General features: G+C 44.1%; 1 protein-coding gene across 1 annotated transcript in view; it reads right to left on the reverse strand.

Moving 5' to 3' along the window:
• Window positions 1-26,469, reverse strand: part of GPD1L (glycerol-3-phosphate dehydrogenase 1 like) — a 62,087-nt gene that overhangs the window by 21,075 nt on the left and 14,543 nt on the right. The window contains exons 3-4 of the mRNA XM_032320654.1: window positions 16,072-16,212; window positions 14,364-14,502 (exon numbers count right to left, since the gene is read on the reverse strand). Coding sequence (XP_032176545.1) covers window positions 14,364-14,502; window positions 16,072-16,212 — 280 coding nt within the window. The remainder of the gene's footprint in view (window positions 1-14,363; window positions 14,503-16,071; window positions 16,213-26,469) is intronic.

A 26,469-nucleotide genomic window follows, 5' to 3' on the forward strand; every position in this document is an offset into this window, starting at 1 on the left:
TACTGCGGGTTCAGCTTCCTCAGGAGTGAAATACTATAGCACCCTCAGGACTGTTGTGGGGTTAAATAAGAAGAAGGTGTGAAAGAGCCTATTAGAGTGCACAGAAGTCCCACAGAATAATGATGGGGAGAGCTGACACATGCTCATGACTGAGGTTCGCCATTTGCAGACCTAGGGGGCCCCAGAGAGGTTTACCGACGTGCCCAGGATCAACCCACTCATAGGAGGCAGAGCCCAATTCTAACCCAGGTGCTTATGATTGGTAATAATACAGTGAGTGCTTTCCACTGGGTTCCGGAGCCCATGTTCTGTCTCTCTATGCTATGCTTCCTCCTGGGGGTGGGGCAGAGGGGTAGTAAGAGAAACCAGCAAAACCCAAATAAACTCACACAGCTGCATTCTTCCAGTGAAGACGACAAAGATAACTGTCCACCACTACGATTCCATCCGTAAGTAACAGAATGTGAAAATAATCCCGGGGAGAGCGGGATGGATGACGGATATCTGGGGCTCACGACCCTGTTCCACCTCTCCTTTTGCTTTCTTTAAAGAAACTGTCCATAATAAAATGTTTCAAATCTCTACACCCAATCCTTAGAAACACACTTCCTATTCTACAAGCACTGCTTGTAATAGTACTCCTATTCTATAAGCACGGCTTATTTAGTAGAGTTCTCCAAACATTAGAACTGTGTCCGTTTGAGCCAACTGTCCTCTTCCTTTTTCAAACAGTCCACCAGGCCATGTGGGTGACTCTGTGCAACCCTGTTTCATCACCGGGGTTGGGTAATTCAGCCCCCGGCCTCCACATCATGACATCATTACTGTCTTCCTCCTCCATCCCTCACCACGGGTCAGTGCTCAGTGCCTCCAACACAAAGGACGATCCGGACCTCCACAGACAAGCCCCTGGCTGAGGTCGCTAATCCAGCTGTCTGCAGCTAGGCTCGAGCTGCTGCTGTGAGCGGACAGGCAACACAGGCAGGAAGAAGGGCACTCTCCATCTGCCACCGAGACAGGTGGGGTCGGTCTCCCAGGTCCTCTGCGGCTGCAAATTAAACAGTGTCCCTGAGAGAGGTGGGCTTGATTGACTGCAATCTCACTTTTTCTCATTTGTACTTAAAAAAAAAATGATTATTTTAAGTCACAGCAAGGAAAGCACTCACTGTATTATTACCAATCACAAGTAGTGAGGAGGGAAGCAGGGACCCAGACCATCCGGTCCAGAACGGGTAATGCCCAACAGCCACGGGGAAAGGCTGCCCCACACCCAATATGAACCAAACAGGGACTGTCCCTTCTGTTTCATGCCAAGTTTTAGAGATAATCAACCTATGTAATATGACACCTTCGAACCTTCCATTGTGTGTGTGTGATTCCATACTTGTTTGTGTGCTCGGAAGCTCCACGGGGAGCTTATGTATCCTTGACACTTAGCAGATGCTGGATATGTAACAGGCTTTGAAAAGCATTTGTGGGGTGACAGTGAAAAGTCTCCAGTTCTTCAAGTCAGTCCCAAGAATGAAGGGAACTCTCACCGCAAGGGGGCACCACAGTTCACCATGCCAGTTAGAGTTTTTACAAGTGTCTGAAAAACAAGGCTGTTTTTTCTTCTCCCTCCACAAAAGACTCCAGTGGGTGGAAACTCCTGAACCTACCATAATTAAGAATGAGTTGGTTGCTAATGTCATCAAGGAAGGAGATCTGGATTAACCACAGCGCCATTATCGAATGCAGGAAATTTAATGTTGGTACAATTATCTAATATACAATTCACATTCTAATCTTTCCTATTAGTACAATGCTGTCTTTCATGGCAACCTTCCCTCCCCCAACCCAGGATCCTACTGCATTTGGCAGGCACGTCTCTGGAGTCTTCTTTAATCTGGGACACTCCTTAACCTTTCGCTGTCTTTCATGACATTGGCATTTTTTAAGAGGGCAAGCCAGTTGTTATAACATTATTTATGTTATTTCCTCCTGGTTAAGTTCAGGTTCTATAAAACAATTTAGAAAATATCACCTTTGGGTTTTAGTTTCCTTTCAATATTTTACTTAATTTAATTCAGGTCACTGTTGCCAAGAGTGACCTGTTGCCAAGAGACATCGCCAATCTACAGAGAAGGCAGGACTCACTGGATAAACAGAAGCCAGAGGGAAAGAGAAATAATTTCTGTGCATTTATCTGTCTTTACAAAACAAAAGAGCCTAATATGCCCCACTAAATGTTTCCCGACAATGAACATGGCTTACAGGTACATAAAAATTCTAGCAGATTCTATGGGTAGACACAGGTTTCAATCAAGGATTAGAGATGGGATCTCAGCCCTATAGAATGATTAGGGCAACCAGCCATTTCCAACCGACTGCCAAGACTGATTGCCAATTTATTATTGGCAAAATAAAAATGAGTTGGAACAACTAGTTAATTTTTTTTTAACAAAAGTGATTATGTAATTTCACAGGCTACATTAGAATCACAGGTGGCTAAAAGAATTAACTGTGAGAGAATAAAACCTATATATAGGCAGGTATACATACAATTTCTCCCCCCCCGGAAGAATACTTAGAAACTGCTAACAGGGATTCCTTTTGGGAAGAGAGAAGGGAATTACTATTTCTTTTTTTTTTTTTTTTAAAGGATGCTATTGCAATTATGTAGGAACACTATGTTTTCAGTATGGGGAATGGATGTGGAAATTTGATGTGTTTTCCTCTTTTTTATAGAACAATTCCTGTGACAAAAACAGATCACATTTTCCCTTACTTCTTACTGTTCAAAATGTTGGCACAGAAAATGAGTTAAGAAATTTAATGCTTCTTTATGATAAGAGGGGCTGGCCATTTAATTGAGGCTTAAGGGTTTTTTTGTGTTTTTTTTTTAAAGATTTTATTTATTTGACAGATCACAAGCAGGCAGAGCAGCAGGCAGAGAGAGGGGGAAGCAGGCTCCCTGTGGAGCAGAGAGCCTGATGATGCTGCTGCTGCCTGCCGGACTCCATCCCAGGACCCTGAGATCATGACCTGAGCCGAAGAGGCTTAACCCACTGAACCACCCAGGTGCCCCAAGGCTGGAGGATATTTGCACAACAGACCTATCCTTGTCTACTTCATACTGTGGCAGAGGCTTAAACCACTGAACCACCCAGGTGCCCCAAGGCTGAAGGATGTTTACACAACAGACCTATTCTTGGCTATTTTGTACTGTGTCAGACTATATCTATTTCAAAGTGACTAATCTCCTGATTTTATATAAATGGCTCCAATCTGCTAAACAATTTGCTGAATAAATGAGATCAGCCAGCAAAGTTCACAATGTCTTCAGTAACGTAGGGTTAGGTGGAGAGCAGACCCAAGACCATTCCCTTCTGCCTCTGTGATTTTTTTTTTTTTTTTAAGATTTTGTTTATTTATCTGACAGAGAGAGAGCACAAGTAGGCAGAGAGGGAGGCGGAGAGAGAGAAAGGGAAGCAGGCTCCCCGCTGAGCAGAGAGCCCTATGCGGGGCTCAATCCCAGAACCCTGAGATCATGACCTGAGGCAAAGGCAGAGGCTTAACCCACTGAGCCACCCAGGCACCCCTGGCTGTGTGATCTTGTGAAGTAACTCATTCTTCATCTGTTAAGCAATGGATGGTCTGGGGTGGTATCAGAGGTTCCTTTCTGCTCTGCTGGTCTGTGATTTTCCGAAATCCCTATGATCTCTATGTGAACAAAACGAGCCTCCTTCCATGCTGAGGAGCTCCAGAGGTGGGACCTGAAACTGGGTAAGCCCTTGTTCCTTTATCTCCACAGGAATGAACCCAAGTCAACATTGAGTTAGGAACCAACTAAAAAGGACACTAGTATATGGTACCTAGAGATCAAGAGCTTGAAGTCAGTCCTGATCCAAATCTTGACTCCACCAATAGCTAGCTATAGAATCTTGGGTAAATCACTATTAACTCCCTCAATCTCGAGTTTCTTAGTAGACACTTTAAGATTTCCTGTGGGTTTTTGTTTTTAATTTTTTAAATAGTTTTAGGTTAAGGTATCTTAGTGGATACCTTAAGATTTGCTGTGGAGGGCGCCTGGGTGGCTCAGTGGGTTGAGCCTTCGGCTCGGGTCATGATCTCAGGGTCCTGGGATCGAGTCCCGCATTGGGCTCTCTGCTCTGCAGGGAGCCTGCTTCCTCCTCTCTCTGTGCCTGCCTCTCTGCCTACTTGTAATCTCTCTCTGTCAAATAAATAAATAAATAAAATCTTTAAAAAAAAAAGATACGCTGTGGATTTTTGTTTTTAATTTTTTAAGAAGTTTTAATTCCAGTTAGTTAACACAGTTTTATATTTAGTTTCATGTGTACAATATAGTGATTCAACACTTCTATACATCACCCCGTGCTCGTCGCAAGTACTCTCCTTAATCTCTATCACCTATTTACCCATCCCCCCAACCCACACCTCTTCTTTGGTAACCATCAGTTTGTCCTCTGTAATTCAAGAGTCTTGATTCTTGATTTCTCTCATTTTTTCTCTTTGCTTTTTTTTTCTTAAATTCCAGATGAGTGAAATGATATGGTCTTGTCCTCCTCTTACTTCACTTAGCATTATACTTTCTAGCTCCCTCCATCCATGTTGCTGCAAATGGCAAGAGTTCGTTCTTTTTTATGGCTGAGTAATATTCCACTATACATATGCACCACATCTTTGTCCATTCATCAATCGATGGACACTTGGGTTGCTTCCCTATCTTGCCTATTATAAATAATGCTGCCATAAACATAGGGGTGCATGTATACCTTTGAATTAGTGTTCTTGTATTTCGGGGGTAAATATCCAGGCGTGTGATTGTTGGATTATAGGGTAGTTCTATTTTTAACTTCTTTTTTAAAATTTATTTTAGAGAGGAGGGGGAGTAGAGGGGGAAAGAATCTCAAGCAGATCCCACCAGCTCAGCATGGAGCCAAATGCGGGGCTCACTCTTACAACCCTGAATCTGTAACCTCAGCCGGAAAAAAAAGCCAGGCGTTTGACTGAGCCATCCAGGCACCCTGTATTTTTAACTTTTTGAGAAACCTCCATACTTTTCCACAGTGGCTGAACTGGTTTTCATTCCCACCAACAATGCAAGACGTTTCCCCTTTCTCCACATCCTTGCCAACACCAGTTGTTTCTTGTGTTGTTGATTTTAGCCATCCTGACAGGTGTGAGGTGGTATCTCACTGAAGTTTTTATTTGCATTTCCCTGATAAGTGATATTGGGCATCTTTTCATGGGTCTGTTGGCCATCTGGCTGTCTTCTTTGGAGACATGTTTGTTCAAGTCTTCTGCCCATTTTCTCATTGGATTATTTGGGTTTTGGATGTTGAGTCCCGTAAGTTCTTTATGTATTTTGGATACTAGCCCTTTACCGGATATGTCATCTGCAAATATCTTCTCCCATTCTGTAGGCTGCCTTTTTGTTTAGCTGACTATTCCCCTCGCTGTGCAGAAGGTTTTTATTTTGATGTAGTCCCAATAGTTTATTTTTTCCTTTTGTTTTCCCTACCTCAGGAGACAAATCTAGGAAGAAATTACTGTCTGTGCTCTCTTCTAGGATTTTTATGGTTTTAGGTCTCACATTTAGGTCTTTAACTCATCTGAATGGATTTCTGTATATGATGTAAGAAGGTGGTCCAGCTTCATTCTTTTGCAGGTTGCTCTCTAATTTTCACAGAGCTTTTTGCCGAAGAGACTTCCCCCCTGCTTTGTTAAAGATTACTTGGCCATGTAATGGTGGGCTTATTTTGGGATTTTCTATTCTATGGCACTGATCTATGTGCCTACTTTTGTATTAATACCATACTGTTTTGATTATTACTGCTCTGTAATATAACTGGGAAGTCTGGAATTGTGATGCCTCCAGCTTTGCCTTTCTTTTTTAAGATTGTTTCAACTGTTAAGAATCTTCTATGGTTCTGTACAAATTTTAGGACTGTTTGTTCTAGTTCTGTGAAAAATGCTGTTGGTGTTTTGATAGAGACCCCATTAAACATGTAGATTGCTTTAGGTAGTATAGGCATTTTAACAGTATTTGCTCATCTAATCTCTGAGCATAGAACGCTTTTCCATTTCTTTGTGTCATCTTCAATTTCTTTCACCAGTGTCATAATAGTTTTCAGAATATAGTTTTTGGGCGCCTGGGTGGCTCAGTGGGTTAAGCCGCTGCCTTCGGCTCAGGTCATGATCTCAGGGTCCTGGGATCGAGTCCCAAGTCGGGCTCTCTGCTCAGCAGGGAGCCTGCTTCCTCCTCTCTCTCTGCCTGCCTCTCTGCCTACTTGTGATCTCTGTCAAATAAATAAATAAAATCTTTAAAAAAAAAAAAAAAGAATATAGGTTTTTCACCTCTCTGGTTAGGTTTACTCCTAGGTATCTTATTTTTAGTGCAACTACAAACGGGATTGCTTTCTTCGTTTCTCTACTATTTCATTATTCATGTACAGACATTTCTGTACAGTGATACTGTATTCTCCAACTTTACTGAGATTATTTACCAGTTCTAGCAGTTTTTTGGTGAAATTTTTCAGTTTGTTTAAGATTTTATCTATTTATTTGAGAGATTGACAGTGAGAGAGAGCATGATGGGGGGAAGGTCAGAGGGAGAAGCAGACTCCCTGCAGAGCTGGGAGCCGGGATTCGGGACTTGTTCCCAGGACTCTTGGGACCATGACCTAAGCTGAAGGCAGCCGCCCAACTGAGCCTTTTTCAGGTTTTCTATAGACAGTATCATGTCATCTGCAATTTGTCAAAGTTTTACTTCTTCTTTACCAATTTGGATTCCTTTTATTCTTTTTGTTGTCTGCTGTGGCTAGGACTTCTAATACTATGTTGAACAATAGTGGTGAGTTCTCTTATTGGTATGATCACATTGATTGATTTGCAAAAACTGAACCACCCTTGCAACCCAGGAATAAATCCCACCTGATCATGATGAATAATTTGTTTAATGTACTGTTGTATTTGGTTTGCTAGTACTTTGTTGGGAATTTTTGGTCTGTGTTCATCAGGGATTCTGGCCTGTAGTTCTCTTCTTTAGGGGTATCTTTGTTTGGTTTTGGTATCAGGGTAGTACCAGCCTCATAGAATGGAAATTTTCTATTCCTTCCTCTTTTATTTTTTTGGAATAGGTTGAGAAGACTATGTATATACTCGTCTTTTTTAAAAAGTTAATTAATTAATTTGATAGAGAGCACAAGTAGGTCGAGAGCCAGGCAGAGAGAGAGGGAAAGTAGGCTCCCCACTGAGCAGAGGGCCCGATGTGGGGCTCGATCCCAGGACCCTGGGATCATGACCCAAGCCGAAGGCAGAGGCTTTAAATGAGCCACTCAGGAGCCTCTGTATCAACTCGTCTTTAAAATGAAGCTATCTCAGGGGTGCCTGGGTGTCTCAGGCAGTTAAGTGTCTGCCTTCAGCTCAGGTCATAACCCCAGGGTCCTGGGATTGAGTCCCGTATCAGGCTTCCTGCTGAGCAGGGAGTCTACTTCTCTGCCTCCCTCTGCTGATCCCCCTGCTTGTGTGGTCCCTCTCAAAGAAAAAAGTAAAATTTTAAAATAAATTTTAAATAAAGTAATAATAATTAAAAAAAAATAAATGAAGCCATCTTGTCCTAACTTTGGTTTGGACTTTTTTGATTACCATTTCTTTCTTTGCTGGTTATGGGTCTGTTCACATTTTCTCCTTATTCCTATTTCAGTTTTGATAGTTTATATAGGTTTCTAGGAATTTATCCATTTCTTCCAGGTTGTTGGCCTGTAGTTTTTCATAATATTCTCTCCAAATTGTTTGCATTTCTGTGCTGCTGTGGCTGTTATTTTTCCTCCCTCATTTAAGATTTTGTGTCCTTTCTTTTTTCTTGGTAAGTCTGGCCAGAGGTTTATCAATTTTATTTTTCCCCCCTCAAATAGCTTCTGGTTTCATTGATCTATCATTTTGGTTTCTGTATCATTTATATCTGCTCTAATCTTTATATTTCCTTTGTTCTGCTCTTTTTAGGATTTGTTGGTTTTTCTTTTTCTAGCTCCTTTAGGTGTTAAATTTAGGTTGTTTAATAGAGACTTTTCCTGCTTCATTGGATAGGCCTGTATTGCTATTTACCTCCCTCTTAGGACTCCTTTTGCTGCATCCCAAAGGTCTTAAACCTTTATGTTCTCATTTTCATTTGTTTTCATTTATCTTTTTATTTCTTATTTGATTTCCTGGTGGACCATTCATTATTTAGTAGCATGTTATTTAACCTCTATGTATTTTTGGTCTTTCCATATTTTTTCTTGTGGTTGATTCCCAGTTTCATAAGGTTGTGGTCAGAAAAGATACATGGTTAGGACTTCAATCTTATTCTATTTGTTGAGGCCTGTTCTGTGGGCTAATAATATGTGATCTATTCTGGAGAATGTTCCATGTGTACTTGAAAAGAACGTGTGTTTTGCTGTTCTAGGATGGAAATGTTCTCAATATACCTGTTAAATCCATCTGTTCCAGTGTGTCATTCAAAACCATTGTTTCCTTGTTGCTTTTCTGTTTAGATGATCTGTCCACTGATGTAAGTGGTGTGTTACAGCCCCCTACTATTACTGTATCATTACTAATTAGTTCCTTTGTGATTGTTATTAACTGTATTATTATATATTTGGGTGCATAAGTAATTACAATTGTTATATCTTCTTGTTGGATCATCCCCTTTAAGATATATAGTATCCTTCTTTGTCTCTTGTTACACTCTTTTGTTTTAAAGTCTGCTTTGTCTGATATTAAGTACTGTTACTCCAGCTTTCTTTTGACAACCATTTGCAAGATACATGCTTCTCCATCCCCTCACTTTCAATACGCAGGTGTCTTTAAGTATAAAATAAGTCTTTTGGGGGCGCCTGGGTGGCTCAGTGGGTTAAGCCACTGCCTTCAGCTCAGGTCATGATCTCAGGGTCCTGGGATCGAGTCCCGCATCGGGCTCTCTGCTCAGCAGGGAGCCTGCTTCCCTCTCTCTCACTCTCTGTGCCTGCCTCTCCATCTAATAAATAAATAAATCTTTCAAATAAATAAATAAATAAAATGAGTCTTTTGGAGGCAGCATATAGATGGGTCTTTTTTTTAATCCATTCTGATACCCTATGACTTTTGACTGGAGCATTTAGTCCATTTACATTTAAAGTAATTATAGTTATGTATTTATTACCATTTTATTACTAGTTTTGTGGTTATATATGAAGCTTTTCTCTGATCCTTTATTGTCTTTCTCTTTCATATTTTTGCTGATTTTCCTTAGTGATATATTTAGATTTCTTTATTTTTTGCATATTTATTAGTTTTTGATATATGGTTATCATTAGGTTTATATATAGCCTCTTCTGCATATAGTAGTCTATATTCAGTTGATAGTTGTTTTAAGTTTGAATACATTCTTTTCTCCTCTTTTTCCTGTTTTAGGAATATGTTGTATTTTATATCCTTTCTTTTCTTGAGTTGCTCGACTGATTTTTTTTTTACAGAAATACTCATTTTTCCAGCATTTGTTTCCTACCTTACACGGCCACCTTTGGTCTCTCTTTTCTACTCAAAGGGTCCCCTTTAAAATTTCTTACATAGCTGGTTTAGTGATCATGAACTCCCTTAGTTTTAGTTTTATCTGTCTGGGAAACTGTTTCTCTCTCCTTCTATTCCTAATGACAGCCTTGCTTGATAGAGTATTCTTGGCCTCAGATTTTTCCCATTCAGCACTTTGAATATATCATGCTACTCCCTTCTGGCTTGCCAAGTTTCTGTTGAAGAGTTTTCTGTTAGCCTTATGGGTTTTCCCCTTTAAGTGTCATCTTTTCTTCTTCTTCTTCTTTTTTTTTTTTTTTTTGAAGATTTTATTTATTTGAGATAGTGAGAGAGAACATGAGACAGGAGGAGGTCAGAGGGAGAAGCAGACTCCCCACATAGCTGGGAGCCTGATGCAGGATTCGATCCCAGCACTTCAGGATCATGACCTGAGCTGAAGGCAGTTGCTTAACCAACTGAGCCACCCAGGTGCCCAAGTTCTTTTACCTTGCTGCTTTTAAGATTTCTTTTTACCACTTTATTTTGCAATTTTAATTGCAATGTTTTGGTGTGGGTCTGCTTTTGTTGATTTTTTAAAGGTTTTTTTTTTTTTTTTTTTGACACAGAGAGAGATCACAAGTAGGCAGAGAGGCAGGCAGAGAGGGAGGGGGAAGCAGGCTCCCCACCAAGCAGAGAGCCCTATGTGGGCCTCAATCCCAGGACCCTAAGATTGTGACCTGAGCCGAAGGCAGAGGCTTTCACCCACTGAGCCACCCAGGCACCCCTGCTTTTGTTGATTTTTTTTTAAAAAAAGATTTATTTATTTTAGAGAGAGGAGAGCAAGCAGGCGGGGGGAGGGGCACAGGGAAAAGAGAGAGAGAATCTCAAGCAGATTGCACACTGAGTACAGAACGAGATGCAGGGCTTGATCTCATGACCCTGAGATCATAACCTGAGCCAAAACCAAGGGTCAGACACTTAACTGACCGCCACCCACGGGCCCCTGCTTTTGTTGATTTCGATGGAGTTTTCAGTGCTTCCTGGAGCTGGACATGTTTCCTTCCCCAGGTAACGAAGTTTTTAGCTATTATTTCTTCAAATAAATTTTCTGCCCCCTCTTCTCTTCTTCTGAGACTCCTATAATACAAATGTTACTACATTTGATGGAGTCCCTGAGTTCCTTCAGTCTATTCTCATTTTGCGTAATTCTTTTCTCTCTCTTTTGTTCAGCCTGAGCACTTTCCATTTCTCCATCTTCCAGGTCACTAATTCCTTCCTCTGTTTCTTCCATCCCACTGCTCATTCCATTAGGCATGTTTCTCATTTCATTTCTTGAGCCCTTCATCTCTGCTCCGTTATTCCTTATCACTGCATTAAGCATCTCCCTCACATCTTCCACTCTTCTCAAGTCCAGTGAGTATCCTTAGGATCACTGCTTTAAATTCTCTATCAGGCAAGTTACTGGTACTATTTTGCTTAGATCTCTGGCTGTGCCTTGTCCTGTTCTTTCATTTGGGATAAATTTCTGTCTCCTCATTGTGTCTGTCTCTGTGAGTGAAGAAAACAACATCTTCTCACTTAGTGATGTTATGCAGAGGAGGTCCTAAAGTCCCTGTGGTGCACATCCCGTTCCCCAGAACCCCTCACTTCAAGAGAGTATCCTGTGTGTGTTGCTTAGGTCCTGCTGTCATGTCTGAATCACTTTTCCTTCCAGTGTGGACATTGGCACTGATTCCCTGCCTGCTGAGGGCTGTGCTCTCTGTGGTGTTCATGGGACGCAGGCAGATCTGCTCTGAGAGGACGTACCCACTGGGGAACTTGGGAGCGAAGTGGTGTTGTTAAAAAAATGTGTGTTGGGACTCTAGTCCTATGCTGGATCTCTTGAAGTGCCACTGTGGCTGGAAAGCTGCGTGGCTAGGGTCATGAGGCTGGGCAAAATGTGCAATGGTGTCTGGGTGCTACGCAAGGAGACAGGTGTGCACCCAGTGACTGGGCAGGGCATGCACACAGCTTTAATAAAATTTGCCCTGAATGCTGGGCGGAGGCTACAAATGTTTGTGCAGCCCTGCCTTCCAAAGGTGGCTCTATATTTATGTTGGGGGATGGAGGTGGAAAATGGCACCTGGCAGTTCCCTCATTTTCAGAGAAGTCCACCAACATGCTCCAAAGTCAGTATGAACAGCTCTGTCTCCCACTGGTCCCCCAACACTGTGTAAACAGCTATTTTTTTTTTAAAGATTTTATTTATTTATTTGACAGAGAGAGATCACAAGTAGATGGAGAGGCAGGAAGAGAGAGAGATATAGGGAAGCAGGCTCCCTGCTGAACAAAGAACCCGATGCGGGACTCGATCCCAGGATCCTGAGATCATGACCTGAGCCGAAGGCAGTGGCTTAACCCGCTGAGCCACCCAGGCACCCCTGAACTGCTATTTTTATGTTGCCTCTCTGCTCAGGCTGCTCTTTAAGGGTAGCAACCCTGCCATCACTCGCCCTGTAGGCTCGCTCAGTACTGAGTCAGCTGACCTCCAAAGCTCCAGGTTCCAATTCCCACTTATTGTACAGACTCATGGAATTCAGCCCCTCTCGTTCTTAAAGCCAAATGTTTGGGGATTAGTGTTCCCGTGGGAGCTCCCTGGTACAACAGCTAATTTCTCTGCCCTCCCCATGCACACAGCTCTCTCCCTCCTGTGGGCAGCCTCCCTCCACCTTTCTGACCTTCCTCACTGGTCAGATGCAACTTCTTCTCTGTATTAGCCGCGAAGTTTGTTCTGCCCATCTCTGGATCCCTCTCTATTTATTGACTTGGATGTGGAGGATACCTGTTTGTACCTGTGAGATGGGGTGAGCTCACGTTCCTCCTGCTCTGCCATCTTCCCAAACTCCAGAAATCACAATCTTAATTCTAACGACACACTTTCTCATACTGTTTGAATTTTCTTACCTCTGTCTATATATGTCATTTTTATAAGTATCAACCTGGATTGACTATAGTCCATTTTGTTTTCTTCACTGTATTATTTAGCAATACCTCTGTTCTCCATAAGATAGCAGTTCTCAAAAAAGAAAGAAGTTTTAAGTGCACAGATATATGGGATTATTGATGGAATACTATCCAGCTGCGAAAATGTATGTAAATTATGTTATATATTAAACAAATAGAACAATTATAAAGCCGTACATAGCTTAACTATAAACATAAATTAATAGTTTACAGACACAAGAACAATGGAAATTAAATGTAAGAAATGGTTTTCTTTTGATCATACCTATTTTCCACATATCAATGCCAATTAAAAATAAAAAGAAATAAGCAAGGGGCGCCTGGGTGGCTCAGTTGGTTAGGCCACTGCCTTCAGCTCAGGTCATGATCCTGGAGTCCCAGGATCGAGTCCCGCATGGGGCTCCTAGCTCTGCAGGGAGTCTACTTCTCCCTTGGACCTTCTCCCCTCCCTCTCATCCCTCTCTCTCAAATAAATAAATAAAATCTTTAAAAAAAAAAAAAAAAAAGGAGAGAGAGAGAAATAAGCAAAAGAAGTAAAACCGTCCTAACTTGCAGGCATTTAGAAAAATCCAGAGCTCCCGGGCTCTTAACCCCCAGTCAATTAAGCATCTACCTGCCTTTGGCTCAGGTCATGATCTCAGGATCCTGGGACCAAGCCCTGTGTTGGGCTCCCTACTCAGCAGGGAGTCTCCTTCTCCCTCTGTACTCCCTCATTCTCTTTCAAATAAATAAAGTTAAAAAAAAAAAAAAAAGAACCAGGAGCTGCTTTTTCCCATGCATTCTATCTTACTCGAAAGTGCCTGACCTCTCTCAGGGCCTCCCTTTACAAAGCTGCAGGGAGAAATCATTCACATTGCTGGTATGTTTGACAAAGGTAGAAGGAAGTTCTGGAGTAGTAAATAAACTGAAATCTTTCTAAGCATCTGCAAATATAGCAATATTACTTTTCTATCAGTCTTTTCTTTCTTTCCTTTTTTTTTTAAATTTTATTTTATTTATTTATTTGACAGACAGAGATCACAAGTAGGCAGAGAAGCAGGCAGGGAGAGAAGGAAGCAGGCTCCCTGCTGAGCAGAGAGCCGGATGCAGGGCTTGATCCCAGGACCCTGGGAACATGACCTGAGCCGAAGGCAGAGGCTTAACCCACTGAGCCACCCAGACGTCCCTCTATCTTTTCATACGGTACATGGGCACACGAGAATTCCACAACCCTTTTTAAAAGAAGCAGAAATTTTCACAACACCTATGTTGTGTAAGAGTAGAAAGAGCTTTCTAATTTAGGAAACAAGATGACCAAGTTCATGCCTGGGTTCTAAACTAGCTATGTGACCTTGGGGCAGGTAACTTGTTCACAGAGTTTTAGATAACTCACCTGAAACAGGGCTCATTCCCATCAATTTTTATCGTTACAAGTTTTAGTATATGTGCTGCCAAAGCTTTCAATGGCACTGGAATCCAATGAGGATCAGATACTGGCATTTGAGAGTTAAAAAAAAAAAAAAAGAGAGAGATCTGGGTTTTCTAAGGCCAGGGGAGCCACTCCATGGATGTTATCACCCGCTTTTCAGTATAAGCAACTCTGCATTTTTGTGTTTGATAATTCACTATGTGATCAGGGGAGGTCCAAATGGTCTCCTGGCCTTTACTTTCATTCTGGAAGCTGTTGAAACACTTCAGTTCCACAGAATGACCTCCTTTACATTAAATCCCTATACCACTGAATATCCACATGAGGAAGAGTCCAGTACAGAAAATACCAGAAATCGCAAATGTACATTTTGAAACACCGTATCCGGGCTCCCCAGGCCTCCCCACCCAGGTAACCTCACCAATGGTGGTCTCACAAAACTTCTCTGAAGCCACCTCACTGGCAATGTTGGCTCCCATGAGCACACTGACGTCAATGCCCATCTTCTCCCGGATGATGTCGGAAATGAGCTTCAGCCCCTCAGGACCCTCGTCTATGCCCTGTAAGGATGTCGACAAGTTTGAGGAAAACCAACCAAATGAAAACTCATGACATGGTTGCTCTGTTACTAATGCAGATACAGGCACCCAGTGGGGATACCCAACTTGAGAAACAGCTCTTCCAAGGTAACATACATACCGTGTCTGCCTAACAACAAAAGGGGGAAGAAAATGGACATGTGACCACCCAGAACACAGCCTGTACCACTGAAGTCTCGTGTGTTCCTCCCCTAGTCCATACTCCTTCTCACCACTGGTCCCCACCCCGACCAGGGTGAACCACTACCCAAGGCTGTATGCACTGTTCCCTTCTCTTCTTGACCAAGTTTTGCCACATAAGGCTATATTCCTAATAATCTGTTACACCATATTGCCTGTTTCTGAAAGTCTGTAAGTGCAACTGTACCGTTCACCCATGAGGTACCACTTGGTGCTCCACTATCATTTTAAAGACTCACCTATATGGCTGCATGAACGTTCTGGTGTGTTCCTATTTACCACCATGTAGTATTCCAAAATAAAGTCCACTATTTATTTATCCATTGTATTTATAACTGACATGTGAGTTGTTCAAGTCTGCTTCCATAAATATTCATCTGTGAACCGCTTTAGAGAACAAAATCTCTCCAAAGGGTTCTTCTTAACCTTTTTTTATGATGTGGCCTTCACCTCTGGCAGTCTGGTGAAGTTTTATGGACTCACTCTCAGAATTTCATATGCATAAAGCAAAATGCATGAGATGACCCAAGAAGCCAATTATACTAAAACAGTTATCAAAACGTTTTTTAAAAAGGAAATCACACAAATCTATGACAAGTCATAAATGCGCTGTTTTATTAATGCAATTAGAAAAAGAGGATTTGGCAGGTTTACCAATGACCACAGTTTCAAGGTCATGATCAGGGTAAATGCTACCTTGAGATACCTGCAGGCGTTATAAAGTGGAAGGAAAACACCTGGGATTTCTGTCAACAACAGAGCCACAGGTCCTGCTAATGTTATAGTTATTCCAAGTCTGGCCTGTGGCTGGCATCTGAAAATGCTCATTTCAGTTAGAAGTTAAAACGAACAAAAATATAATTTTTCTCCCCCACATTTAAGCCAGGAACTTCCTGAATTCTGTCTAGGGACGTGTGGGGGTAGCCTATGAACTTCTGGTTAAAAACTCCCTTTCGAGCATGTACCCAGAGTGGAAACAAACAAGGATGCATTTCCCGGTACCACAAACCACCGGTGATTCCCAGGACGCAGGCTGAGACCCGTGTCCTGGACAGGTTCTTTCTGGCAGCAAGGCTCACCCGGAGAAGCCCATCCTCACATCACTGCCAAGGTGATGTGATAGAAAGCAGCCCTCGCCTGAAGCTGAGCTCAGGGAAGCTCCGGGGATGTGTCATCGATTACCTTCTAGGAATCTTTAAAAAAAAACCAAAAAAACAAAAAAAAACAAAAAAGTGCCATAGCCTCCCTTTCAGCTCCTACTTCCAACAAACGGGAGTGAGAGGAAATACAATTTCCCCGTAACTGAAGTGCAGCAATGCTTTTTCTGCCTGAGGTCAGGGGGCCAGTTACCTTGATGAGGGTGATGCCCAGCGCTTCCTTGGGTACTCTCCCGGTGAGCTCGTCACAGATTCTGTGAATGAACTGGTGGGGAATGACAAACACTAGGAGGTCTGCGTCCTGCACTGCCTCGCTAAGGTTTGGGACAGCGACCTACGAGACAAGGAAAAGGAAACGGTTACTCGTATGCCCACATATGCCTCTCTGGATGATTTCAATCACTGACCATTTATAGATGCCTACTGTGTGCAGAGCACTGGGCAGCGGACAGGAAAGGCAAGTGTGCCGTGTGCTCAGCCTTCACCTTCAGGACACATCTGAAGCTAAGAGGGTCCTGTCTGTTGCTTCCCAGCTGGGAAAGTGACTTAGCTTCTCCATGCTTCAGTTTCCCTACTTGGGAAAAGGAATCGTAATACTGTGTGCGTTGTTCTGTGCTGCTCTCCCAAACCCCCAATCCACTTTCTGCCCTTCTCCTCCCTGCTGTGTTCCCCAGGGAGCTGCCTTCCTGGACTGTTTTCCCTAGGGGCCCTTGCTCTCTAAAGCCTGCCAGTTGGGACTCAGCCGAAGTGGGACACTGCTAGGAGATCCAGGGTGTGAGGGGAGACAGGTCAGGGTATTTATCACCCTCCAGGGGTCATTCTGGCCCAGGCTCACAGGGGTGCTGGCTCGGCTTCGTTCCACGGTTATAACCTCCTGACAGGCAGCCTTTCTTCCAGGCCTCTCAGCTCTGGTCAGGCTGCTTTGGTGACACAGGTCTGTCCCCTTGCCCTTTCGGGGAGGTTAAGATTTCCTGCCGTCGCTAAACTCTGGGCACTCCAGGAAGTCCTTCTGGCTCCCACCACTCTGCCCACACCTCTGTCAACAGCCGCACGCTAAACTCTGCTGGGTAATGCCCTGGGAGAGTGCGCTCATGAAAAGTGATACAGATCGTGTTTTGCACCTGGTATGCACTTAATACGTCGGCGCTGATGGCGGTTTCTTTCCTTCAGATAAATATGAAAATGGGTTTTAGAATTTAGCACGGGCAGAGAAATGCACACACATCTGCAGGCAGAGGTGAGGGGGGCACGTGGTCTCTCACAGAGACTGTTTATTATTGTCCAATGTCCAGAGTTCTCCTCTTCCTCCTTAGCACAAGAGGCCCCAGTGTAAAGCTCATAAACTCCTGGAAGGAAGGCTAGTTCCTCAGCCCCCCTTGCAGCTAAGTGCCCCAAGTGATTAAGTTCTGACCCGCAGGGTGTCCATGGAAGTGCTGTGTGTGACTCCCGGGAAATGCCCTCTGAGGCCTTTCCTCTTTCTTTTGCCAGAGAAAACTGAACGTCTGGAGTTCAGACAGTCATCTTGGACTATGAGGAGGAACCAAATGCCGAGATGACAGAAGAGTAGGATAAAAAGAGTCCCTGACACCATTAACACATCACTTATACCATGAACGTCTTTTACAGGAGAGAAGCAAAAGCAAACGTTTAGGTCACTGCTATGACAGATTTTCTGTCATATATACCTGAACCGAACTCTAACTGAACTCCTTTGAAAGCCTTCCTGGTTCCCCAAATGAAGGGACTGGAGGAAGATTCTTTCCTGAGGAGGCACTGCTATGTGCCACAGGAACATCATTCAGGATGGCTAAGCCTCCTAGGAAAGCTAGTTTGGGCATTTGATGGTGTTGGGTCCCCAGTGTTGGATCCCCCAATAACAGGTCCATGATTAAAGGAGCGAGACTGATACAAAGTGAAGGTCAAGCAAAGCTTTATTTTGCACCAAGCATCAAGAATCAAACCAACCGGTCGGGGCCTCGCCTCTTACAGAGAGCACGACCCCTCCCTGCCTCACAGACTAACTTTTATAGAGCAAAGGCCATGGGGTTGGGCCTGGCCACACCCAGGTGGCCGATGAGACTGAAACACACAGAGAAAGCTGCACAGTCATGCTAGGTCACACATAAGTGACCAACTGAATTATAATTTACCCTATAGTAGACATTTGAACTAGCCTATCACCTTGGTCAGAATTGGCACCCAGAAGATGGGGCCCATACTCCTTGGTAGCTAGGGAGACAGTATGCTGCTTTACTGATTGGATGCCTCCACCTGACCCGACTCATCCCTGCATTCCGGCTGTGATATCCACCTGACTTGACCCACCCATGTATTTGGGCTTTGCTACCTGGGACTGGTTTCCTGGACTTGCTTTTAAGTAAGTTCCCCTGGTGGGGAGGGGATAGGGTCAATTTACGTTTTACTGCATAAACAGCAAAATGGCTGTTCAATCCGGGTGGGGCCGCTCTGGCTGAATACGCCCTTACAATGGAGACGGCCCACTCCTCACCAAAATTCCTTCTTGCCGCCTTCTATAATCACAGAGCTGAAGGCCTGTCACTGGTCACCTGCTAGGGACCGCCATTTCCTAGCAGCCCCTGCAGTGACACGGGCCATGGACCAAGTTCTCATCAACACAGTGTGAGGGGGAGGTGCAGAGCACTCATGGCACAGAACCCCTAAAACAGACAGCTGCTTCCTCTACACTCTCTCCCCACTTTGTTGTTGAAACCCGTGACAACCCAGACCTAAGAGATGACACAGGACATGAGGAAGAAAGATGGGACCAAGAGTTAACAGTGTGAAGCAACGCCCTAGACCACTATTATGTGAGAGGGAATGAAATCCTTTTGTTCTTTAAGTCAAGCAATTATTATGTCTCTCCTTTTATCTTAGTCTATTCTCTTAATACATGTGCTAATAAGCATTACTCCCTCCCTCAAAGAATCGCCCAGGGAAATCTATCTGGAATTATTTCATCCCCTTATCCCTTTGGTTGGTATGGAAGACTTCTATAATTTACCCAGCCTGGATTCTCCTTTCTGGCAAAAGTGCCCCGAAATTTCATTTCAGAAGTTACTGCTTCCCCATTTTAACCATGCAGTGTGCGTGGAGTTGGGCCCTCCCCCACTCCAAGGATGGTCTTTCCACCCAAGCCTGTGGGCACATAAAAAACAACGAGAGCCAAGAAGATGTTTGCTTCCTTAGTCTTCTCCAGTAGCTACAAGGGTCTTTCCTTGAACAGGATGGGAGGACACTGTGAGGTCTGGAACAGCTGCAACCCTTTTACAAATGTGAGGGGGAGAACCTAGTCCTGTCAAGGGGCTCCCTTGTGAAATGAAGCCAACTTTGTGGAAGGCAGAACAGAGAAACCGAGGAAAACACAGGGCCTCGTGAACCTCAGTTAAGCCATTAGTTCAGGCTGTGCCTGAACCCAGCTCTACCTGGATTTTTAGTCCTCTGAACCAAATCATCCCTTATTTTAGATTAAGTTGGTTTAAATGGCAGCACAGTCATCCCCCAAACAGCAGATCATAACCCAAAGTTTACTGGCACTTCTCTTAGTCACATTCCTCAGAGCAGGGGAGAAGCTGTCTTCCTCTTCAGAGGGGCTTCTCTGGATTAGTAATCTAGGCTGAGTCACCAAACATCTATCTGCCTATCAGTTCCCTCACATTTGGAGATGCTACATCCCCAGAAGAGCAATTTCTTATCCTATTCCATTAGCCTCCTGACTCCAATCCCCAGCGGCTTTGTCCTTGACTAGCAAAGCCCTCTATGCTCTTAGGGTTATCTGCCTGTGGTCCCATCCAATCCCCTCCCAGCCTTTGTAGAAACTGACCCTCACTCCACCATGGGCAACTAGCCCTACTTAGGTGGGGATCTCTGCTCTGTACATTCGGACACAGAGCCAGATGGCCTGAATTTTAGTTAAAATATTTTTTCTTCTCTAGACCTCTTGTTCCTTTTCCTCACCATCCATCCCCAACACACATGCACACACGCAGGCATCTCCCTTTCCACCCTTCTGGGACATTTCCCAACATGGTGAAATAGGAAAGACACCAGAACTGAAAAGCAAATATGGAAAGATGTATGTCTGAGTCCTGTATCTGCAAATGACCAGCTGTGTGAACTTGGACAAAGACCTATCTTCACTGACCTCACTTACCCCATGTACGGAGGGGTATAAGTGTAATTTTCCTACCCAGCTACGTCACAGAGCACTTTCAGATTAAGCAATATGCATGAGAGTGCTTCAAAATGATACAAAACAAATGAAAGAGATCACACATCAGAAAAATCTACTTGCTTTCTATAAATTCTTACCATTTAAGGAGTCTGCCCATCCCTGGGTCCCGTTTTTTAAAAAACATACAAGGAAGCTGCCCTCTGGTTTCGATTTCCTCCTGTCCCTTCCATTTCCTTCTTCAGCAAATCAAAGAACCTGCCGTTGCTTGGGAACATGACAGCTCTCCAGAAGGGGATGAGCGGGGGCTCACGGTACACAGAGATGTCCTTCCGCTCTCCTTGGTGGAGTGCTGAGGGTTTAACCCACAGAAGCCAGTGCAACAAACGAGCTGCATTTCTACTGAGCGCATGGTCCATTCACAGAACACTATTCCTCTCACATAGTAACAACCGAGCGCTCCACAGCTAAGCCAGTAACTGGATACCCTGTTTCAGAATAGAACCTTTAGCTAAGTCTTTGCCTATCTTTTACTCTGAACGAAACCAAGACACTGTTTTATAAATGCTGACCTATTTCACACACTTCCTGTCAAAATCTTTGAGGGTGTCCACCATGAAAGAACCGGAAATATGCTGGGAAAGACAACTGGGAACAAAGGGGCTTGCCTTTCATAGGCAAGGACAATGAAAAATGGAGTCAGAACCAAGGCACCATGGTTGGTCCTCTTCATGTTCAGACTTCCAGGACTCCAGGGCTCTTGGTACACACACACACACACACACACACACACACACACACACACACACACGCAGAGAAAATAATTTAAAACAGAGCTGAAAAATCTATGTGGAGAAGCCTAAAGGTTCTTTCCCATCCCCCCAGCTCAAGTTATCACTGGAGACCATCTACACACCTTGGCCTTGCTCTATCACCAGTTAGCTAACTGGACACCTACAGGCCACTCGCCTACATTCTCCACGGAATTAGTATTTAGATGAAAGACAATGGCATGTGAGGAACACACATAGCAAAGCAGAGGTTCAAAAATATAATGGTGCCCTCCTGGTCTTCTGGTCTCAGTATCAGCCAAGAGCATAAGGGAAATGTATATCCTTTGGCTCCATATTCAGAAAAATGATCCTCAGGCACAGACCATCTTATCTGATGAGTCTTCTGTAAACATGCCAGCAGTGAGGTTGCTGCGAGAAACACAGCTGTCTGCCACCCGGAGCCCCCGAAACTACACCAGTAATACAGACTGATGAGGTAGACCAGTGGGCCCAAAGTGTGGTTCCTGAACAACAGCATCATCATCACCCAGGGAACCTGCTAAAGATGCCCATGTATGGGCCTCATCAGAGACCCGGTGAGTTTTAGAAACCCTCGGATGGACACAGCAATCCCTGTTAAGCTCTCCATGCGATTCCGAGGAACATTTACATTGGAGAAGCAATGGCGACAAAGACTTCTCTAACAAAACCCAAAAAGTGATACCCAGGGAGGAAGGAGTTAATACTGAGGCTCCCACTGACCTGATATTCTCATTCTGAAAAAGGCTGCAGCCAAAATTAACAGTTGTTATCACAACCCTATTACCCAAAAGTAAGGGGCCATTTTTTTTTAATTGTCTCGGCCTAACCTTTTATCGCATAGGATATCACTTAAAGCACAGAAAGGAAACTCTTCACCCTGCTTTGTTCTTCCTCACCATGCCCACTGTCCCTGGCACTCCCTCAGACCCCCCAAAATCCAGTCACTATTCTAAGTGTGGAGGAAACATCAGCCAATGCAGGCCTATGCAAGAAACCAAATCCAAAGAGTTAGTAAGAAAGGAAAATAAACAAATTCTACCTCAAACTTAGGAGCCTTCCTGCTTCAAAGGATTAACATTAAGAAAGCAAAAACTTGAAGTAGAAAACACTTCTGAATTCTTTACCTGGGAAAATAGACTTGTATCTAATATATATTAAGAATTCTTTTTTTTTTTTTTAAGGTTCTTATTTATTTATTTGACAGAGATCACAAGTGGGCAGAGGCAGGCAGGGTGCGGGGGGTGGGGGAGGAGCAGGCTCCCTGCTGAGCAGAGAGCCTGACACGGGGCTTGATCCCATGACCCTGGAATCATGACCTGAGCGGATGCTTTAGCCCACTGAGCCACCCAGGCACCCCTGTATTAAAGATTCTAGGGGCGCCTGACTGACTCAGTAGGAATAGTATATGACTCTTATCTCGGGGTCATGGGTTCAAGCCCTATGCTGAGCGTAGAGATTACTTAAAAATAAAATTTTTGAGAAAGAAAAAAAGAGTTCTTACCACTCATTAATAAAAAGACATCCCCATTTTTTTAAATGGACAAATACTGTGAATACAGATTTCTCTGAGGAAGATATACAAAGGTCCAATAAGCAGAGGAAAAGATGCTCAAACACGGTTAGCCATGAGGCACATGAAAACCAAAATCACAAATACCACTCACTAGGATGGGTAGGATCAAAAAGCTGGATAATGACAAAGGTGTTCGTAAGGCTATGGAGCATGTTGGAACCCCCACACACTGCTAGAGCAGTGTGGTGCAGTCACCTTGTAAAATACCCTGGAAGCTCCTTGAAGAGTTCAACAATATCACATGATCCAGCAATTGGTACTCCTAGGTAACTGCTCAAAAGAACTGAAAACACGTTTGCACAGAACATTATACAAGTGTTCACAGCTGTATTAATTCCAAGAGCCGAAAAGCACAAACCACCCAGATGTCCATCAATGGACAAGTGGATAAAATACAGTGTGGTACATCCATAAAACAGAATCTTACTCAGCCATGGAAGGGAATGCAGTACTGACACAGGCTACAACACGGATGGAACCTTGAAACACAATCTTAAACCAAAGAAGCCAGACACAGAAAACTATTGGATGGTGTGATTTATATGAACAGGCAAGTCTGTTGAAACAGAAAGACCAGCGGTTACTTGGGACTGGGGCAGGGGACAGGAGGAAATAGGGAGTGACACCTACATGGGGTAGGGTTTCTTTTTGGGCTGATGAAAATATTCTAAAATTGATGGTGGTAATGTCTGCACAACTCTGCATATACTCAAAACCACTGACCTGTACACTTGAATGGGCCAACTCTATGATCTGTGAATCATACCTCAGTGAAGTTGTTTTTAAAAAGGTACGGCTGGGGCGCCTGGGTGGCTCAGTGGGTTAAGCCGCTGCCTTCGGCTCAGGTCATGATCTCAGGGTCCTGGGATCGAGTCCCGCATTGGGCTCTCTGCTCAGCAGGGAGCCTGCTTCCTCCTCTCTCTCTCTGCCTGCCTCTCTGCCTACTTGTGATCTCTCTCTGTCAAATAAATAAATAACATCTTTAAAAAAAAAAAAAAAAAGGTACGGCTAAGGCTTAGAAAGCAAGATGAGAAGCAATGACAACAGTACTTCACAGAAGATGCTGTCATCGTAAATCCTGGTGCCAGAGGGCAAAGGAGCGCTCTACCTGGAGGAGACCGAGGACAGGATCCACAATTTTATATCCGACAGTGGCAAGAAACAGGAAGCGTTCTTTTCACTCAGTTTCAGAAAAAAACTGCAAAACCAGACTGTCCCAGCTTTTAGCGAACAGGTGATGACATGGTGACAAGAGGTCACCTGTTACAAGAGGTTGGGGGTGAAAGTGGGGAGGGTCGTGTGATAAGGATGGGCCTGAAGGCCAGTGGGAAACAGTGTGGGGACCCCCAAGCAAGAAGGACTCCCAGTCTCACATCAGCGCGCTGACAGACCTCACAATTAACCATCTTTCACGATGGTTAAGAGTCTTACCTAACACTAGTTGATTTTTTTAAAGGATCAAATGAGATAGCTGAAAAACTGAAATAAACATATGAAACAAAACACAAAAGGGGCACCTGGGTGGCTCAGTGGGTTAAAGCCTCTGCCTTCAGCTCAGGTAATAATCCCGGGGTCCTGGGATCGAGCCCTGCCATCAGGCTCACTGCTCAGGGGAGCCTACTTCCTCCTCTCTTTCTCTCTGCCTGCCTCTGCCTACTTGTGATCTCTGTCAAATAAATAAAAAAATAAATAAAATCTTAAAACAAAAACAAAAACCCAACTTAAAAAAAAAATGCTTCACAGCAAACTAACTATATGGAATACCTCATTCACAAAATGCCTAAGGGTAATACAGCATAAAGAACAACCCATCCCTCTGATCCAGGTACTGACTCTGCCACGAGACATCCCCCACCACTACACTTCACCATCACTCCGCTTTATTATGTAAGTGCCATTAGAAACTATAGAAAGTATAGAGGGAAAAAACCACCTTTGTACCTTCCACCAGGCTTAAGAAATAGAACTTTCTAATACCCTGGGTGTCTCCAGCCAAGCACTGGCAAGCATGTGGAACAATGTGACCCATCAGTCGAGCTGGGGAAACGGAGACTGGTAGGACCACTTTGGAATCCAGCGGTATGACGTAGTGACACTACGGCTGTGAACTCCAGGTGACTCTGCAATTCCACCCCCTGGGAACATGGCCCACAATGACAAACAGCTGGAAACTGCACAAATGTCCACTCCAGAGAATGGACACATTCACTTTAGTGAACCTACAAGGCTTCAGGCATCAACAGGGTCCCAGGAGTCGATGGTTCCTCCTTCTTCTCCTCCTTCTGTCCACATCCGCGGACAGGGGGGTTAGAATCAGTCACTGTGGGGACTGGGCTCTGAGTGGCAATGGCTGTTGGCTCCTCTAGGTCAGTTCTTTCCCTGCCTCCTTCCCTCCTGGATTCCTTGCTCCCGGCACAAGCTTCAGCTTCACAGAACCACTTGGCAGGTTCCCCTCCCTACACTCGCCTTGAGCACTGCACCAGGAGCAGTGGAAGAACCAAAAACCAGAAAGTCAGGTTCACATTATTGGGGCAGGTGGGGCCAAACATCTAGGTACATAAGGGACTGGCACAAAGCAGAGTGGAAGGAACGTACTAACAAAGCATGCGGTTTATGGAAGGGAAGCAGCCCTCGATTCCAACAACAATGAGAATTGAAACGCAGGAACTTCCTTCTCCAAGCATGGGTCAGAGATGACCCCCAGAAGCCTCCCACTGCGGTGGAACAGCCACTCCCTTTGTTCTTCCCCTCTTGTATTTGGACAACTCAACTTCTAAACTCAGAACCATAGGGATCCTTTCTCTCCCCACCAACAATGCCGAGAATGACTGTGCAGAAATGCTGCCTGACCCACAGTGTAGGGACACAGAGGAGAAAGTGATCATTGTCTAGAAGACAACGGATGCCATGGGATGAGTCTACCAGGAATCAAATTTAAAGCCTAGCCTCTAGCTATGTGACCCTGCGCCAAGTCCATTAACTTCTCTTGAGCATCCTTCCCTACACATCCTTCCTAAGCATCCTTCCCTACAAAATCAGAACCACCCTCCTAACAGGAAAACCAGCAGTATCCACCTAAGAGGGTTACTGAGAGCATTAGCCGAGATATGATATGCGAGCTACTTAGCACAGTGCTTGACACTAATGAACACTAACCAAAAACCAAAGAGCGACCTCCAGCAAGCAAGGTCTTTGCACATCCAGACTTCCTGGCGTTTGTCAGTTTACAAATCCATTTCTCCTGCTGGCCTCCTTGAAGGAAGCGACGTCATCCTATTCCTCTTCTCGTTTCTGGCAACAGTGAGTTTTGCATGCACTGTACATGCTCACAAAGGCCGGTGAGTAAATATATGCAGAGATGACTACTTCATGAACAAAGAAGAGGAGCTTGTCTGGTTAACCAGGGCATCAGGCAGGGAATCAGACCACAATGGTCTGGTCTTCAGACTATTACAGAAAGCCAGCAAGGGGTGAAATCTGGCAATAGAAGTTCAAATTCCACTGAGACAAACAGGCATGGTCACTCTTGTTCTTCTTGCCCATTTCTCCCCCCACACACCTCCCGCAAGTCACCGGAACCAGGCCAGGCAATTACCTGTCCTTTTCCCTCTCAGACCTAATAGGCCTAAATTTTAAACTGTCAGTCTTCTGACCTTCTATTCTCTTCAATCTCCTTCTGTAATTTAGGCCTTGATTCTGATTTTAAATCACAGACCAGTGCATTAGCTGTCCTCATGTGCAGACGAAAGTCCATGGTACTATTAGGACTTGGAGGGGGGGGGTCTCAAGTAGCTGAAGGCAAGGTTGTGAGTTCCAGCTCTGATGGGACCAGCACCTTGAATGCCAAGAAAGTTGCATGCTGTGGGCTGAATTGTGTGCCGCCCGCCCCCCACTCCAAATTCATAAGCTGATATCCTAACCCTAGTACCTTGGAATAAGACTGTTATTTAGAGACAGGGTCTTTACTGAGGTGACTACATTAAAAGGAGGACATCAGGGTGGGCCCTAATTCAA

The sequence above is a fragment of the Mustela erminea genome, chromosome 1 (assembly GCF_009829155.1).
Source record: "Mustela erminea isolate mMusErm1 chromosome 1, mMusErm1.Pri, whole genome shotgun sequence".
Lineage (NCBI taxonomy): Eukaryota > Metazoa > Chordata > Mammalia > Carnivora > Mustelidae > Mustela > Mustela erminea.